General features: G+C 42.8%; 1 protein-coding gene and 1 pseudogene across 1 annotated transcript in view; both read left to right on the plus strand.

Annotated features, from left to right (window-relative positions):
• LOC102283468 (collagen alpha-4(VI) chain-like) overlaps positions 1–18,697 on the plus strand; it is a 121,320-nt gene that overhangs the window by 44,082 nt on the left and 58,541 nt on the right. The window contains 6 exon segments of the mRNA XM_070364681.1: positions 853–897; positions 6,227–6,280; positions 9,365–9,427; positions 9,772–9,837; positions 15,829–15,882; positions 16,000–16,035. Coding sequence (XP_070220782.1) covers positions 853–897; positions 6,227–6,280; positions 9,365–9,427; positions 9,772–9,837; positions 15,829–15,882; positions 16,000–16,035 — 318 coding nt within the window.
• On the plus strand, positions 2,042–5,092 carry LOC106700943 (ubiquitin carboxyl-terminal hydrolase 46 pseudogene; annotated as a pseudogene).

Below are 18,697 nucleotides of genomic sequence, written 5' to 3' on the forward strand. Positions count from 1 at the left end.
AATCGCAGCACGCCAGGCCTCCCTGTCCATCACCAACTCCCGGAGTTCACTCAGACTCGTGTCCATCAAGTCAGTGATGCCATCCAGCCATCTCATCCTCTGTCGTCCCCTTCTCCTCCTGCCCCCCAATCCCTCCCAGCATCAGAGTCTTTTCCAATGAGTCATCTCTTTCCATGAGGTGGCCAAAGTACTGGAGTCTCAGCTTTAGCATCATTCCTTCCAAAGAAATCCCAGGGCTGATCTCCTTCAGAATGGACTGGTTGGATCTCCTTGCAGTCCAAGGGACTCTTTGTGTGCCTTAGCTTCAGAATAAAAGAATGTAAAACTATGAAAAAAAAAAAAAGAAACCCAATGGCAAAAGGACCAATGTTAGCATGTAGACAACCTGTGAGGAATGTTTCATTCAGTCTTGTGAAGGAGTTACAGTACTTGTTTCAGTGTAAAAACTTAAAAGGAAGTCTTTCTGTCCATTCAAAATCTGAGTTCCTTTTCTTTAACAGCTGAGCTGTCAGGAAAAACAGTATATAGAGCTACTATCCACCTCAGGAAGAAAATAATTACTCCTTTTTAATGCTGCCATGCATTGGAGAAGGAAATGGCAACCCACTCCAGTGTTCTTGCTTGGAGAATACCAGGGATGGGGAAGCCTGGTGGGCTGCTGTCTATGAGGTCACACAGAGTCGGACATGACTGAAGTGACTTAGCAATAGCAATACATGAATGCAGTATATAAATGTTTTTTTTGGAGGTCTAGATTCTTGTACCAACTGAGAACAATATTAGCAAAGAAATTAGCATCAGAACAACCCTGGTCCTCTTTGCCTAACGTTCTCATCTTCCTTTGCACCGCAGGGCAACCCTGGTGAGGAGGGTGTTGATGGCTTGCACGGAGACCAGGTACACAAAGTCTCTCATTCTGTGTCCCCAGCCCCTCTCTGCCCCCACTGGTGTGGCATTAATAGTCTCTATGGTTGCCACGATTGGTCTGGAAGTGTAAGTAAAGACGCATGCTTAACAATGTTGAAAGTTAGCTTATATATTTGCTATTATCTTCAAAACACAAGGGTCTTAGAGACTTAACTCCCATTTCACATAATGTCCAGTATTTTATTTCTGTCTTTTTATTTTGTTAATTTCTGCTAAATGAGACTTTGTCATAATTATGGTTTTATCTGGTTGATCCTTATCTGGCTTTACCCTCATTTCTGTTGCTATCACTGATACCTTCAAAAGAACATGGAAAGATGGTGCTTCTTTTGCCTAAGGTACAACTTTTAGAGTTTTTCTTTAACAACGGTTGTAAACTCCCTTGGTTGTTTTTTATCTGGAAAAAAAAAACTCATGATTTCACACTTGTACTTGAAAGATTGTTCTTCGGTAAACTATTTTCTCTCGGACTTTGGAAATGTGATTTTGTATTCTCCTGGGCTTCTATTGTCTTCTCTCCTTTGCTTTTGCTGTTTAGAGGTTATCCATCAAGCTGAAAGCTTAACCCCAGCTCACCTCCCCACCGCCAGGACCACCACACCTGGCCTCCCCTTGAACACCCCACCATGGCCAGTCCTGTTTTCACCTTATAAAGACGGTGGTGTGAGATCAATGCAACCTTTAGACTAATGGCTGTTTGAAACATTGCCTCCACCTATAATATGGTTGCAGTATTCTGTGATGATTTGACAGAGAAGGACACCTGTGTTCCTCACTCTCAAATATTTTCAGTGGTGCCTCAAAGGGCACCCAATGCCTCTACTCTGGAAAAAGACATTGATTCAGTGCAGTTTCCAATCAATGAACAATGCTTTGAACTGGTCAACTTCAGAAACACATGCTGCTGTGGTTCCATGCTGCAGCCTTGAACTCCTGCCAGAGGTTCTAGGAGAATGTCCTGGCACACAAGGCCTAACCCAGAAAGGAGGAAAACTTGTTGACCTGTCTGGGAGACTGTTTCCATAGCATTGCCACCCTGAAGAAGGTTAGTGTGACCCCACCAAAGAAGTGCGTTTCGAGGCTGAGACACGAAAGCGATCTCTTAGACAACTACATGCAGCAGGATGCTCATGAATGTTTAAATTATTTGCTGAACGCGGACATCCCGCAGGAAGAGAAGAAACTAAATGGGAGATTAAAAAATGGCAGTGTGAAGGAACTGCAGAGAGTGATAAACCAGGATCACTTGTGTCCATGAGATTTCTCAGGGAACACTCACCCATGAAACTTGATGCTTGAGCTGTGAAACTGTCTGTAGCAAAAGATGAAGATTTTCTTGACCTTTGTGTCAATGTGGAGCAGAATGTATCTATTGCTCCCTGTCTAAGAGACTTCAGCAACACAGAAACATTATGGAGAAGACAGGAATATTGTCGTGAAACAGGTGGCAGCAGAGGCCCAGCAAAGGATGAGCGTCAGAAAGCCGCCCATGATTTTGGCCTTGCATGTTGAGTGGTACAAGTACAGGGAGCAGCTCCACGTACACCAAATGATCTTACCAGGTGGTCTTCCTGCTGGAACTGCAGCTCTCCAACGCCTGCAGTGATGTGGTGCATCTGGACTGCATGTACCTTCTGGCTGTGGTGGCGGTCCACTGGGGCAGTGCTCCTAATCATGGCTCTATGTCCATTTTACTGTGGTGAAAAGTCATGGCTTCTGGCTTTTGTTTGCTGATGACGTGGTAGAGAAAATGGATGCCCAAGCTACTGAAGAATTCTATGGCCTGACTTCAGATATAAAAAAAAAATTCAGAATCTGGATATATTTTATTCTGTCCATCAAGATAATAACTTAAAGGACTGTGGGACTCATTTGAATGGGGGGAACTGTTCAAAGCACTCTGAGCTGCAGACGTTTCTCTGCAGACACCCATCCCCGCCAGAGACCCACCAGCAGTGTACTCCATGTCTCAGGGGTCTGGCTGTGTGACTCCTCCCCCTTCCCCCAGCTCCCCTTCATTTTCCTACATGCACCCCTACTCGTGGGTTTAAGTTAGTCTGAGGTAACGTCAACTGCAGTCAGATTGTAGTAAGGTTTAGATGAATGACATTTGCTAACTTCAGGATTGAAATCACGATTGCTGGGAGAAATATTAACAACCTCAGATATGCAGATGATACTGCTCTAATCTAGTCAAAGCTATGGCTTTTCCAGTGGTCATGTATGGATGTGAGAGTGGGACTCTAAAGAAAGCTGATCACCAAAGAATTGATACTTTTGAACTGTGGTGTTAGAGAAGACTCTTGACAGTCCCTTGGACTACGAGGAGATCTAACCAGATCTCCTTTCCAAATCCTAAAGGAAATCAACCCTGAATATTCATTGGAATATTCTTGCCTGAAAAATCCCATGGACAGAGGAACCTAGCGGGCTACAGTTCATGGGGTTGCAAAGACTCAGACAAAGGACCGAGTGACTGAGCACACATTCATTGTAAGGACTGATGCTTAAGCTGAAGCTGAATGCTTTGGCTACCTGATATGAAGAGCTGACTCACTGGAAAAGACCCTGATGCTGGGAAAGACTGAGGGCAGGAGGAGAAGGGGGTGACAGGATGAGATGGTTGGATAGCATCACCAACTCAGTGGACATGAGTTTGAGCCAACTCTGGGAGTTGGTGAAGGACAGGGAAGCCTGGCATGCTACAGTCCTTGAAATCGCAAAAAGCTGGACACAACTGAACCACTGAACAACAACATGTTATGGCTCCGTCTGGCTGAATTAGAATGACATTTATTATAAACATGGACAGTCTATTTGGGGTCTTTACTAATCTTCCTAAAGAAAGTGAAAGAAAGTGAAGTCACTTAGTCGTGTCTGACTCTTTACGACCCCATGGACTGTAGCCCACCAGGCTCCTCTGTCCATGGGATTTTCCAGGCCAAAATACTGGAGGGAGTTGCCATTTCCTTCTCCAGGGGATCTTCCCAACACAGGGATCGAACCCGGGTCTCCCTCATTGTAGACAGAGGCTTTACCATCTGAGACACCAGGGAAGTAATCTTCCTAAATGACTTCCTAAATGACTTCTCATTTCAATGCATTCCTTTAACTTTCCATCTTTGGAAAGACTGCTCCCCATTTTTAGCTTCTCTGCCTCTTTTCCAACAGAAGGACAGAATAATGGGGTGGATGCCCACCTTTTAAGAGCTGAAACTATAGCTTTAAGTTTGCATGAGTGAAAAGGTTTAAAAGGAACCTTGAAACTGAATTCATCCTCCAGGTGGAACTTGGAGAAGAGAAGCTGTTGAGGGTGTCTAGTGGCTGCCCTGGGCTGTGCCTACTGGCTGTTAGAATCCCAGGGACTGAGGAGATGTGGAACTCAGGGCAGCCAAAGCTGAGTGGGGGAAGCTTTTATGTACAGTGGAAAGTGGCTTTTTTTGTCTTGCTATCAAAACCTAGTTTCAGGGAAAGGGCTCTATGCTCTGTTTTCAGTGCTGCTTGTCTTCTGTCCGTGAGTTGTATCTCTCCTTTATCTGATGCCGCTAAGCTCTCCAAGGGATCTTTCCAATCCTGCTGGTGTTTCACAGTCGGTGGTGGCAGGGCACAGACCCCATGGAGACTGCCTCCGGCCCAGTTCTCCTTAGCCAGGCGATACCTTTCCTCGCAGGAGTCGCATTGCACACCTGTTCCCCTGTTAGCATTTCGGTCGGTGTGCGAGGCCCCAGCAAGGCCCAGGACTAACATGGAACCTTCCCTAGAGGAGATACTGGAGTTAGCTGGGGATACAGGTGGGTTAAAGGGAGTGTCCATGGCTGGGTGGAAAGGTGACCAAAATGGCAGTGTCTCCTTGGCTCAGATTCCCAAGGTGCTTGACAAGACGGAGTGTTTTTTTGGATGAACCTTATCTCACCATAGTTATTTTACCTTTTTCACTTTTGTCTTATATGTATTTATTAAATCATTTGAGTATTGGTACCTTTTATTAAAAGGGTCCTTGTGGGGGAAAAAAAAGTTAACCATCAAATAATGGTTGTTCCTTTGTCAGCAACCTTTAAAAATACCGGCTGCTTCCCAGATTTCCGTTTGTTTCCAGTTTCTGCAGCTTCGTGTGACCAGTCCAGGTGTGGGTTACTTTTCCCTTATCCTGTTTGGGACTTATTAGGCTTCTGAATCTGAGCATTTGTACCTTCTCTTAAGTTTTGGAGACCTCTCTGGTGGCTTAGAGGGTAAAGCGTCTGCCTGCAATGTGGGAGACCTGGGTTCAATCTCCAAGATCCCCTGGAGAAGGCAATGGCACCCCACTCCAGCACTCTTGCCTGGAGAATCCCATGGATGGAGGAGCCTGGTGGGCTACAGTCCACGGGGTCGCAAAGAGTCAGACACGACTGAGTGACTTCACTTTCACTTTAAGTTTTGGAAAAGCCTTAGCAGATTATCATTTTGAAGTTGTTATTTTTCCCATTTTCTCTGTGATCTCCTTCTGGAAGTCTAATTGAAAATTTGTGGACCTTCCCATTTTATCTTCAATAGCGTGGTCTATCTTTTATATTTTCTATTTCGTTGTCTTGCTGTGCCGGAATCTGAATAATTTCTTCAGTTCCTAGCTCACCAATCCTTTGGTAATTTGTGTTTAGCATACAGTTTAACCTGCCAATTGGATTTTTAATTTTGGTTATTCTGATTTCCACTTCAAGAAGTTCTGTTTGATTTTTCTCTCAAATCTGCTTGATCATTTTTAAAAATAAAAAAATATAGTGGCTGTTTTACTCTTTCTTTTTGGTTAGTTAAATGTATTAAAGATACTTATGGTAATTCTGATTATCTATAGTCATTCGAAGCCTGATTTGTTGTCTGTTGGTTCTGCTGGTTTCTTCCTCACGTGTGTTGTGACTTTTGACTGAAACTCATTTTTGATGGAACTTTGTCTGCAAGAAGTCGCTGAAGCCTGAGTGGAGTGCTTCTGCCATGCACTTGTGGCTCTACCTCCTGGAAGCGCGTTAAAATAAATGTAGTTTTCACACCACATACTTGCAGAATGATCAGAAGTCCTTAGGGAAGCCAGTGGCTATTGCTCCCCTAGATTCCTGCTTTCTTTTTATTAGGAACTCCAAGGATTTCTCTTTTCCTTTATCAGCTCATAGATGTAGGTAAGGTATAATTTTTCAGGATATTTCGTCTGTCGTAGAGTCAGATTTAGAACTTCCTGCTCTTGGCTAGAATGTCGAAGCATGTGAAAAAGTTTCCGGTGTGACTAATGTAATGAGGATTCTTTGTATGTTTCTTTTTCTTTTCCTAGGGTGATCGTGGAGTCCCAGGGTCACCAGGAGAAAAAGGGAATCGAGGAAATAGGGTAAGGTGTGAGGATACCCTTCTCTCCTATTTTTCATATTCCTGCTGCGTAAACTCACCTTGACAGCTCATTTTTAAGCTCTGGGAAAGAATCATCTAGTGACTTTATACTAGACTGGGAGTTAAGGGCAATAGACATTAGATGAGTGTTTGGAATCTTTACTGAAGGCCTGGCTCTGCTGATAGTGAGAGGAATAGGTAATCCAAGTTGCCTACCTTTCGTGGTTTATTACATACGTCATTACCTGTCTCACCAGCTGGCTGTAGCTCCCTGTCACCAGGGATGTCATCTCGCATCCAAGGCCTTTCAACCACACCCTTCTGTAATCTCGGCCAAGAACCTGTCTTTCCCAGACGGATTGTACTTCCTACTCTCTCTTGAAGGTTCCTTCTGTGTCCCTGCCTCTGTGTCTCAGCCTGCGCCAAGCACCCCTCCTTGAATGCCCTTTCCCTGCCTCCATCTTTTAAAAAGATTTTTACAAGCTTTATTGAAGTATAATTGATTTGCAAAGTTGTAATAATTTCTGCTGTACGGCAGAGTGCTTCAGTTATACGCATGTATTTATTCCTTTTCATATTTTTTCCATTCTGGTTTATCACACATAGTGTTCTCTGCACAATCCTGCAGGACTTTGTTGTTTATCCTGCGTATACCAGTTTGCATTGTGCTAACCCCAAGCTCCCACTCTCTTCCTCCGCCGTCTCCTCCCTGCTTCCATCTTCAGTGCTTATTTGAATATCACTTTTCTTCAGTTTCCATCTTCTTTCTTTCTCCCTGTGATGCCCTCCTTGGCCCTGTCAGTCTGGTGGTCTCCCCCTTCTCTTCGTCCTTCCCTTGAGCACTGTTTGCACGATCTGCTTGAAGTTACCTCTCTGTGTAAGGGAAGGCAGATACCCGATGTAAGTATCGCCACTCTCCCTTCCTGTGCCTTTGGCAGACATCACTAGTCAGTTATGGAATCCAGCCTGAAGGGCACAGCACCATAATCAGCTTCTGCTGATTGGATAAAGGGGGTGAAATTTATTTATTTCTTTGTACCCCTCATAGAATTAGAATAATGAATTGGTTTCCTGATAAGTAAAATGGGGAGTTACAAGGCATGGCTTTTTACTGAGGTTCAATTTCCAACCTGTAGTTTGTAGACCAAAATTGCAGAGAAGGTGGGGCATACCACACTTCTTCCAAGACTGGAGAGCCTTCAGTTTCTACCAAATCTTGTTCAACTCAGTAAATGCCCTTCAAGTGCTTCCTATCTGCAGGGCATTTTGGTAGATACAGAGACGGTTCAAAGGTAAACAAGTCATGGTTATGACCAACAAAGAGCTGGGTAACTGGTGCAGGAGATTGGATTTGTAGAGGAAGAACTCTAACACAAGATAGGATAAAATAAAATCTGTAAGAAAGGTGCAGATGAAGAAGAATGGGAGCACACACTGACTTGGAGAGGAGTCTAAAAGAGAGTGGCCTTCTTCATCCAATCAATCATAAATATTACCTGAGCATCTGTTGTAATTCAGGTGTGAGTTCTGTGTCTCAGAACTGGCCTTTATGTGGAAAGACAGACATGAATGAAACAATCATGGAAATAGATGTAAGATTACTGCGGAGATAAGTGTATGAAGAGGAGGTAAATTTCAGGGGCATCTGATCCAACCTGTGCAGTCAGGAAGCCTTCACTGAGGAAGTAAAGATGGGAGACAATTTAAAGGATTAGCAAAACCCGATGGTGAGCAAGGAGGAAGGGGAAGAGACCAGACCTCCCTACTGATGTCCTGTGGGCCTTTGAGAATGTGCCGAGGGCAGGCAGAACTCAGGCATTCCAGGGAAAGCAGGAAGTCAAGACAGTCTGCACTCTGACCTCTATGAGAGGCACACACAGGGTGTTCCAGGCTAAGTTTCAGCTGGCCTAGAAACTTTCAGCAGGAAGGTTTATAGGCAAGGAAGAACATGTTCAAAGCCATCGATGTGGAGGATTACTCTGGAAGCCAGTATTTGGGTCAGCAAAAGGAGGAGCTAGATGTTGGGCAAAACAAAATAGGAACCATACACCAGATTTTATACTTCACATTTTAATTTATTATTCTATTGACTCCCTGTAACAGCCCTAATAAGATAGGTGTATCATTTTTACAAGAGAAAAGATTGTCTTAGAGAAGTCAAATAAATTTGCCTTGCTAGTAAATTAATCAGCAGGATGGGAATTTGAAGTCATGAATTCCTTCTTATCACTATATCAGGCCAGGGACGAGTTGAGGAGGGGGCTTCTTGTAGAGCCCAGAGAATATCTGTTTCCTGTGTGTCTGAGACCCAGATCTCAGAGGGGTTGCCACACATCACTATTCTCAGAGTGTGTGTACCCTCCATCAGTTCAGCTCAGTTCAGTCGCTCAGTCGTGTCTGACTCTTAGTGACCCCACGGACTGCAGCACTCCAGGCCTCCCTGTCCATCACTGTAAGTAACACCCTCTGTGGAAGGTCCCTGCAGTGGAGCGGCTCTCCAACTCTGTGGCTCTGTAGGAACTGGGACACAGAGATGGTACCGCTAACGGCAGATTTTAAGAGACACAACCATTTGCTTATCGTGTCATAGTCTCATAGCAAGTGGGTCTCCCTCTCTGGTTCCCCATCGACAGCAGTTAGGAGCTCTGGAAGCATTTTTTGTCTCTTTGTCCTCCTTTTTTTTTTTTTTCCATGAGATCACTTGCTCTGCTAATGCTGTGCACATCTGTGATGAAGAAAGCCTTCTTCTTTTTCTTACATGTGTGTGTACGAAGGAGCATCAGGAAGCTGTGGAAAGATCCAGGGATTTGGAGGTGGGGAGATGAGGTCCACATTCCCCATACACAAATGGGTTAATTCTTGAGTTTTCAGTGTTGAATGAGGTAATATACATTAGGGCCAGGTGTCTCACAGATTTCCAATGAAAGTATGTTTTTTTTTCTGTGTCTCCTTCTCACCTCTTTGCCAGCGAATGCTTTAAGGTTCAAGTCCTAAGTTGCTCTTTTAATTTAAGTCTCCCTTCTCCTCTCCCTTTAGGCAATAGGTGATTTTAAAAAGTGACACTTGTCTTTTAATGTGATTTAAGGGCTTGATGGGACCACCCGGACAACGTGGAGAGCGTGGAGAGCCTGGGCTAAGGGGAGATCATGTGAGTGGTGGTTGAGGCATTTCTGCTGCGTTCATCCAGGGACTGTGAACTGTTTTCTTGAGCACAACAGCAGAGAACAATGAATTACTCATTAATGAGGCATCTGTTCAGCCTATCTAAGTATTGCAACAAATAAGAGATTTGAGAGAAAACCCATCTTACAGAACATCTGGGTTCTTAAAGAGCTTGGAATTTTAGTTGCACTGGGTATTTGGGATGATTGAGCAGATCCAGACAATGAAAAGATACCACTTTGGTACCTTTTTCCCCCCCAATCTTTCTTCCTGTACTTTCTTTTCCTGCCTTTCCCGTCCAGTTGAGTTAAGAAACTTTCATTTTCTCAGGGGGATCCTGGAATTGATAGTCCCATCCAAGGCCCTGAGGGAGAAAAAGGAAGGCGTGGACGCCAGGTAAGCCAGTCTCGTGTTTGCCTGGGGATACTGGTACCCATGGGAACAGATGCTAGCTGCTGCAGAAGACTTGGGCATTCAGGCTGGATCAACGTAGAAAACCAGAGACCAAACCCGTAGGACTCCATTATCCACAGAGACGGGAACTCCCACCTATATCCTTGCCTCTTAGGTTTTTTTTTTTTTTTTTTTAACCAATCTTATCTAACACAGTATTAATAATATAAGTTATTTACATTTCTGGTCCTTGGTTTCTTCATCTCCAAAATGAAACCATTAGACTCAAGGATGCCTAAGATCTTTCCAGTTTTAAAATTCTCCAGTTTTATAATTTGAACAATGCTCAGGGTTTTACACTGCTGGCTTGCTTTCTGTTACTGCTTGTGTTAATTGATTTGTATCAGGTACCAGTCATTTTTAAAGATAAGGTCCTTGTCTGCTTCTAAATACTAGAAGTATCCTGACAGGAGTCATCACAGAAGCAACTAAATTTGTTGGAAGCTAATTTTAGATTTTCATGTCCCAGACATTAAAAGGCATGACTTGGAAAAAGATGAAAATAACCCAATCCTCACAATTCATCATTCCGAGTTTCCAGGAATGAAGTCTGCGTAGCAAATGCTTATATAACTACAGAGGATCCACTATTATTTGAACTCCAGTTTGCATCCTTTGACAAAACCTTACGGCTGTGGGTCTCCCCCCGGAATATGACTGGTTCACAACCCTTTGATACACATCCAGGTACTGAAGAAAATCCAGCTTGTAACAAGATCGTTATTATGTAGCTATGTGAGAAAACTGTCACGACTTGCTGCAAGAACGTCTCGTGCTCCTGTCAACTGCAGTCATTTTGGACCAGCTGGGAGGATGTTCTTTGGTGAGTGGAGATCAGAAGCCCTGTGAATAGCCAGCCACTCTACCAGCTATGGTGTTGAGCGAAGGGAAACAACTCTTAACCCGCGTGGGCCCCAGTTTCCGTGAGGTTTCCTCATGGGCAAGGTTGGACTATTAGAGAAATCATTTCCAAATTTCCAGGAGTCAGTGGGTGAAAGGACCTGATCCATAGAAACTGTGGTTTGCTCCTGTTTCACTGCTCAGAAGGAAGTCAGGCCCCTGTACAAACCGTCTAGTGTGTGTCTATCACAGCACCACAGCCAGGCAGAGGGCCTCCTGCTCCCAGCTTTCAGAGGCCTCCGTGGCTGACTTTAGCTGAGGGTTATTAACCTTGAACACCAGATCCCCAAACTGTGTGTGCAAACAAGAGCTGCAACCGATGCAGTGCTCTAACGTGCTGCATCTAGGTTCCCTATGCTTTTTACTATGCAGAGCTCAAAGAAGGATCTTAACTACATATTCTTTGAATAGATTCGGATAATAGAAGTCACTCCTAGAGCTAGGTAAGCAGGCAGCTAGCTGGTGGCTCAAAATTCTCCAAGCCAGGCTTCAACAGTATGTGAACCACGAACTTCCAGATGTTCAAGCTGGATTTAGAAAAGTCAGAGGAACCAGAGATCAAATTGCCAACATACGCTGGACATCGAAAAAGCAAGAGAATTCCAGAAAAATATCTACTTCTGCTTCATTGACTATGCTAAAGCCTCTGACAGCATGGATCACAACAAACTGTGGAAAATTCTTCAGGTGATGGGAATACCAGACCGTCTGACCTGCCTCCTGAGAAATCTGTAAGCAGGTCAAGAAGCAACAGTTAGAACCAGACATGAAACAACAGACTGGTTCCAAATTGGGAAAGGAGTGTGTAAAGGCTGTATATTGTCACCCTGCTTATTTAACTTCTATGCAGAGCACATCATGTGAATGCCAGGCTGGAGGAAGAACAAGCTGGAATCAAGATTGCCGGGAGAAATATCAATAACCTCAGATATGCAGATGACACCACCCTTATGGCAGAAAGTGAAGAGGAACTAAAAAGCCTCTTGATGAAAGTGAAAGAGGAGAGTGAAAAAGCTGGCTTAACGCTCAACATTCAGAAAACTAAGATCATGGCATCTGGTCCCATCACTTCGTGGCAAATAGATGGGGAAACAATGGAAACAGTGACAGACTTTATTTTCTTGGGCTTCAGAATCACTGCAGATGGTGACTGCAGCCATGAAATTAAAAGATGGTTGCCCCTTGGAAGGAAAGTTACGACCAACCTAGACAGCATATTAAAAAGCAGAGACATTACTTTATCACCAAAGGTCCATCTAGTCAAAGGTATGGTTTTTCTAGTGGTCATGTTTGGATGTGAGAGTTGGACTATAAAGAAAGCTGAGTGCCGAAGCTTTTGAACTGTGATGTTGGAGAAGACTCTTGAGAGTCCCTTGGACTGCAAGGAGATCCAACCAGTCCATCCTAAAGGAAATCAGTCCTGAATATTCATTGGAAGGACTGATGCTGAAGCTGAAACTCCTATACTTTGGCCACCTGATGTGAACTGGCTCCTTGGAAAAGACCCTGATGCTGGGAATGATTGAAGCTGGGAGGAGAAGGGGATGACAGAGGATGAGATGGTGGGATGGCATCACTGACTCGATGGACATGAGTTTGAGCAAATTTCAGGAGTTGGTGATGGACAGGGAGGCCTGGCATGCAGCATTCCATGGGGCTGAAAAGAGGACACGACTGAGCTAGTGAACTGAACTGAGCTGACGTTGTAGCCTGTGAAGTGCTATGAGAAGAGAGCCCTCTAGAGAGCACTCTTTCCTTGGTGTTAGTTCTGAGTTGATATGAAGTGCAGATTCAAGGTAATCTGGAAAGAGAAACTCTACCGTATGCCTAGTGTTTGGGGAAGGAAGGGGAAACCGGTAATGGCTTCACATTTCTGGGGAAAACAAAAACCAATACGACTTTTCTGAAAGGCAATCAGATAACACCCATCCATCAGGACTGCTGTTTTTCATGTTTTTTTTTTTTTTTTTTTTAAATATGCAAGTGACAGAAAGCCTGACTGGCAGTGTTTAGCTAATAAATGTGTTTGATAGTCCAGGGGTAGGTGACTCCAGGTCTGTTACACCAGCTCAATGATGTCATCAAAGCCCAGAGGTGTCCTCAGGGAACCAGGGACTCTTTCCACAGTGCCATCCTCAGTGTGGCTCTTGGGCTTGACACTATAAAGCATTTCGTCTTCACCTTTGCATAAGATGCCCATAAGATGCCAGAAGGAAAGGGGCTTTTCCTCACCAAAGTACACCCAGCAATATTCTCTTTATAGCTCATTTGACCCATATAGCTCATTGACCACCTGCCCTCACCCCGTTTTAAGAGAGCCAGAGAAAGCAAGTCTCTGCCAGAGGACGTGAGATCGTGAAGATCGGTTTAGACCCATCTTAAGTTGGTCCCTTGGAGCCTGGTGTGTTGTTGCAGCAAACGAAGCTGAGGTTTTCTTAGCAAGAAGAAAGGCTTGAGAGAGCATTGTGGAGCCACATCTGTGTCTGCTGTGGCTTAAGGTGTGTGCGTACTTGGACCCAGTCCTCACAATTCTAGAAATTTATCCAGAAGCTTATGATGGGCCAACTCCAAGATTTAGCTCCAAGGATGTGCAATGTAGAGATGTTTAATCACTTCGATGCTTGAAAGTCCAGTGACAAGTTGTTCATATAAACAGTGGGGCCCTTCACATGTTAGGCTATTATTAAGCTGTGAAAAATAGTTTAGAAGACTATTTCGTAATGAGGAAAACATCCATAGTATAATACTCAAGTGAAAAAAACAGATTACAAAACTCTGTATTCAACAAAGTGTCCAGATTGATAGAATATATCTACATCTATTTATCCTAGAAGGATAAACACCCAACAGCTATACAGTTCTTTTTCTTAATTTTATTCTCTGAATTGTTGAAATAGTCTGTGATGAACTTGCATTAATTTTTTCCCAAATTTTTTTATTTTGAAAAAATTTAAAACTACAGAGAAAGGTTGTAGTTTCAAGAATAGCATAGTGAACACCCATTGCTATTATTGAGCCATATTTGCTTAATGTCTCTCTGTACAAATACATAGATAATATATGTGTATATTCTGCTGAGTCATTTGAGGATCAATTGGAAGTGTGACATTTTGCTTCTGAATATTCAGCATGTATCTTTCAAGAGCAAGGATGTTCTCCTATATAAGCACAGTAGAGTCACCACTGTGATGACTGTTTAGAGTCATTAAAAAATGTCTATATGGGTGCAAAATTATTTTCTAATATATAGTCTCTGTTCAGATTTCCATACTTGTCCCAAGAATGCCCTTATGGCCGTTTTTATTGTTGTTTGGGACCCAGCCAAGCATTGTATGGTGCATTCAGCTGTCTTGGCTCTGAGGTATCTTAATCACAACTGTTTCCCAGTTATTTGCCTATTTACACCACATTGACATTCCAGACCAGTTATTTTGCTAAATATCCCTCAATAAGGATTTTCCTAATTGTTTTCTTATGAATGTGTGTGTGTTCTCAGTCCTGTCCAGCTCTTTATGACCCCATGGACTGTAGCCCGCCAGGCTAAACGTTTTTGGAAGGAGATTAATTAATCCTGAATCCTTCTTTGTCAGTAGAAGAGACACTGTCATTTATCTCATTGCTGTGCTTAGTCACTCAGTCGTGTCTGATTCTTTGCAACCCCATAGACTATAGCCCAGCAGGCTCCTCTGTCCATGGAATTCTCCAGGCAAGAATACTGGAGTGGGTTACTGTGCCCTCCTCCAGGAGATCTTCCCGACCTAGGAATTGAACCGGTGTCTCTCGCATTACAGGTGGATTCTTTACCGGCTGTCTCATTATTGGTACATTGATTTTGTCACTTAATTAAGATAATGTTCACCAGATTTATCCAGTGTGAACATGCTTTTCCCTCTTTCCAAGATTAACTAGTCTGGGAAGTGATACTCTGAGACTGTGTGTTTCTTCTTTCTGTACAATTGTTTATCCAATGGTTCTAGCATCTGCCCAGATAATTCGTTTACTATGCTGGCTGCAAAAAAAATTATATTGAAATGAGAAAATGATAGTTTAAGAAAGAATATTATATCTAGAGCAATTGTGAGAGTGCTTTAGTAAAGGCTTTTCCCTCATACGACCTACTTTATTATTTAAAAAATTCTCGTTATAAAAGTAACACTTACTAGAGATACTTTGAAATTCAGGAAAGTAAAATGTAGAGAAAAAAATCAGTAGTTTCAGTAACCGAGAAAGCCATCAGTCTGGTGAACTTTTGTTGATGGCAGAATTCCTCCCCGTGAGAAAGTCAGATGAGGATTCCATGAGCTTATTAAAAAATGCCCTAAAACAATATAAAAAGTGAGGAATCATCATTTTGTCTTTCTCCATATTTGGAGTAAATTATTTTTTCATAAAATTTAGCATACTTGAAAAGAACAACATGATAGCACATTTTTTTCTACCTTACAAACTCCTGATAAACATAATTTCATAAGCATTTCTACCATAACATAAATAACACTTCCCTCATACTGTGGAATATGTAAATTGTTTTAGGATCTCATCTTTTATAAATAACAGTTGGAAGAACAGCTTTGCATAAAATGTTTTCATTTCTGTCTTTCATATGCTTTCCCAATTTACGTATTCTTACTGAGGGACTCCCTCATAGCTCAGTTGGTAAAGAATTTGCCTGCAATGCAAGAGACCCCGGTTCGATTCCTAGGTCAGGAAGATCCACTGGAGAAGGGATAGTTACCCACTCCAGTATTCTTGGGCTTCCCTGGTGGCTCAGTTGGTAAAGAATCTGCCTGCAATGTGGGAGACCTGGGTTCGATCCCTGGGTTGGGAAGATCCCTTAGAGGAGGGAAAGGCTACCCACTCCAGTATTTTGGCCTCGAGAATTCTGTGGACTCTATAGTCCATGGGGTTGCAAAGAGTTGGACATAACTGAGTGATTTTCACTTTCAGCCACATTGGGCTAGTTATTGGATTCTGTATAGGACAGCCCACGTCTAGAGACATCTAAACCGATTCCCTTTACCTCTTGCTTTCCAGGGAAGTTCCAATATTGATGGACCTCCGGGGGAAATAGGGAATGTTGGCCCTCAGGTAGGTGTGGCTGCTTGTGGGGTGCATTTCATCTGCTTTTGTGGAGGAGAAAGGTAGGCTGGGGTGAAAACTGGCTTGTTTCCTTCTGTAAAGTCTCTGCTTCCCTTCCGTCCTTAGGGTTCAAGAGGAAGACGAGGCCTGCGAGGGCTGAAGGTCGGTGCTTGCTGGGGAGAGTTGCTTTTTTGTTCCACATAAATGGCTATGTCATCTAAGTCCTCTCTGAGGCCAAGGGGAATGTTGGTTGGGTTGTTGGAGGCTGTATCAGCCTTGGGAAGTTTCCAAGAAGAAAGGAAAGTTTATATGGTTCTCTGCTGCCTCTCCAACCTGCTATTTCATTTAGATGGAAAATAAGCTAATACCTCAGAGAGCTGCTTTTACCTCTGAAGTAATGATTTTTCCATTTAAAGAAGCAGGACTTTCAGTGGGTGCATAAGGGGATCTCATAGTTACTAAACAATGGTAAAAGACTGAGATTTTGCTATTTCCAAAGAAGGAATGGCATGATTTGCAGGTGGAATGGGATATCTCTGTGATTTTACTGAGCGTTTATCCAGTAACACTCACTGCACTAGACCTTCGTTTATATGGCCTCATGTAAACCTTTCTGCAGCCCCAGAAGTTATGAGCATCATTAGTTACTTTTTATGGCTAAGAGAGGAAATATCAGTTTAGCAAAGTGAAGTTGTTGTCAGAGGCCACATAGCTTTGGATTCAAATCCAAAGATAAGGTTACTCTTGGAAATTTTTGTACCAAGTGGAGTAAGATTTGTTAGGTACATTCCTTTCTAACCGATTCTGGTCATGCTGTGCTGGCATTTTTTTTTTTTTAGAAGTCTCATGTTTGAGGATGAAGGAAAAGTCAGAGACTGATTTAAGTCATCTCTGAGGTTGGGAATGGGTGAGCGAGTGAGTGTGCATCTGTGTCTTCAAATCACACATGTTGCAAAAGCATAGCTATTGAGAAATCCCAAGTCTCACACATCCAAACAAGTTTTGTTGACACCAACTAAAGTATTGTTTCTCGTAAAATCTTAAAACTTGAAACAAGTTCTTAAACAGAGCGTTTCTATGCTCTGAATTCAGTTTCAACACTTGTGAAAGAAATGTCTTTGGACTGTCATTTTAGCTTATTGTTTTTATCTCCCCACAAGGCAGAAAGAGAGAGACTGTGAGCTGACCAGGCTCAGTTTCAGAGAAATCCAGCGGCTCTACTTGGTGGAAGGAATTTCCTACTCTTGAATTACTTAATACTTTTGCTGTGCTATGTGCATGCATGCACACTAAGTCACTTCAGTCGTGTCCGACTCTGTGCGACCCTATGGACAGCAGCCCCCAGGCTCTTCTGTCCACGGGATTCTCTAGGCAAGAATACTGGAGTGGGTTGCCATTTCTGTGCTGTCTACAGTTGTATCTAAATAGCCATTGATAGAGGGTCTTCTTCTCAGATGGGTCTTGGGTTTTTGGTTCCCTAAACTAAACTCCACCTCCTGTATCTTTCCTTTTTATTTAATTTAAACCAGAGCTGAGCCTGTGCATAAATTTAAAATCCAACTGCACTCACAAGCATGTCATGAAAAATGGTTCCCTGCTTGTTGTTTCCCAGGGATTCAGGAGCATTCATTTTCATCCTGTGGGGCTGTTCCTTTTGGTATTTTTTGCCATTTTCCTAAAGAACATGCTTCCTTTGTTATTTCTTGGTTTTCAGTTTTAGAAGTTTTTCTTTTGATTTCTTCCAGTGGAGGAGAAGAATATTTTTTAACCTGTCCATCTCCTCCATATGCTGCCCCCTACCTCATTTGACAATATACATATTTTCTCCACTTTGGTCCGATCAATTTTGCTGTTCAGATGGTGACTGTTACATAGTACTTACAGCTATTTAACTTTGGTCTTCCTTGAGTCACCCTCTCTCCCCATTTGCTTTGTGTTCTGTTCACCTATTACTAGTTAATCATAAAGCTCTTTGACAAAACTGGTTGCCTCCAATATGCTCAAATGTGTAAGGTTTATGACCGAGTCACTTTGCTGCACACCTGAAACTAACACAACATTGTAAATTAACTACAGTTCCATGAAAAAATATTGAAAAGTGTATAGGCATGAGTTACAATAAAAGAGTCTGGGCTTTGCTGTCTACAACCACATCATTTTCTGACACGTTACAGCATGGATGTCACTAATGTGACAGGCAGATGAGGTAACATTTCACAACCAGTTTCAACATTTCTAGCTTCATGCCTCTTAAAACCTGGTCCACATCTATAAACCTAGACATCAGCTCTTAAAGAACATAATGATTTAACAGTAAAGACTAACAGATGTGCCTCCCATTTATCTGAATGGTCTAACAACTTATGAAACACAAATAATTGGTCCACAGACAGATTAATTCTGAGTATAGGATTTCCTCTGTTTGTATATCTATGAGTAACCAGTAATCTGGGCAGCTTGTGAGCAACGTGAGAAAGAAGGCAGCATCATGCGCAGAGTAGATTATCACCCTCAGTCGTGGAAAATGTATCTTCTCTGTAGAAATGAAAGTATTCATTTGAGGGAGGTATTAACTCGGTTACCAGATGAATCATTTTAACAGATCATCCCTTGCCTAGAAAACTAGCTTCATGCTGTAAGAATCTGTAGGGTTTTAAAGCCAGTTTTCTGGCGATTTTTTGGAGTGCTTTTTTGTGTTTTGTTCTAAAATGTCATGCTTGCCACTGAGCTCAATATTCTGAGTCTCCTCAAATGGGGTAAAGATCCTTAACACCAGTGAACATTTAGCCCACAGCCCTTAAAAGGAGTGGATAAGCTTTTAAGA

This window comes from Bos mutus, chromosome 1, assembly GCF_027580195.1.
Source record: "Bos mutus isolate GX-2022 chromosome 1, NWIPB_WYAK_1.1, whole genome shotgun sequence".
NCBI classification, from domain to species: Eukaryota; Metazoa; Chordata; class Mammalia; order Artiodactyla; family Bovidae; genus Bos; species Bos mutus.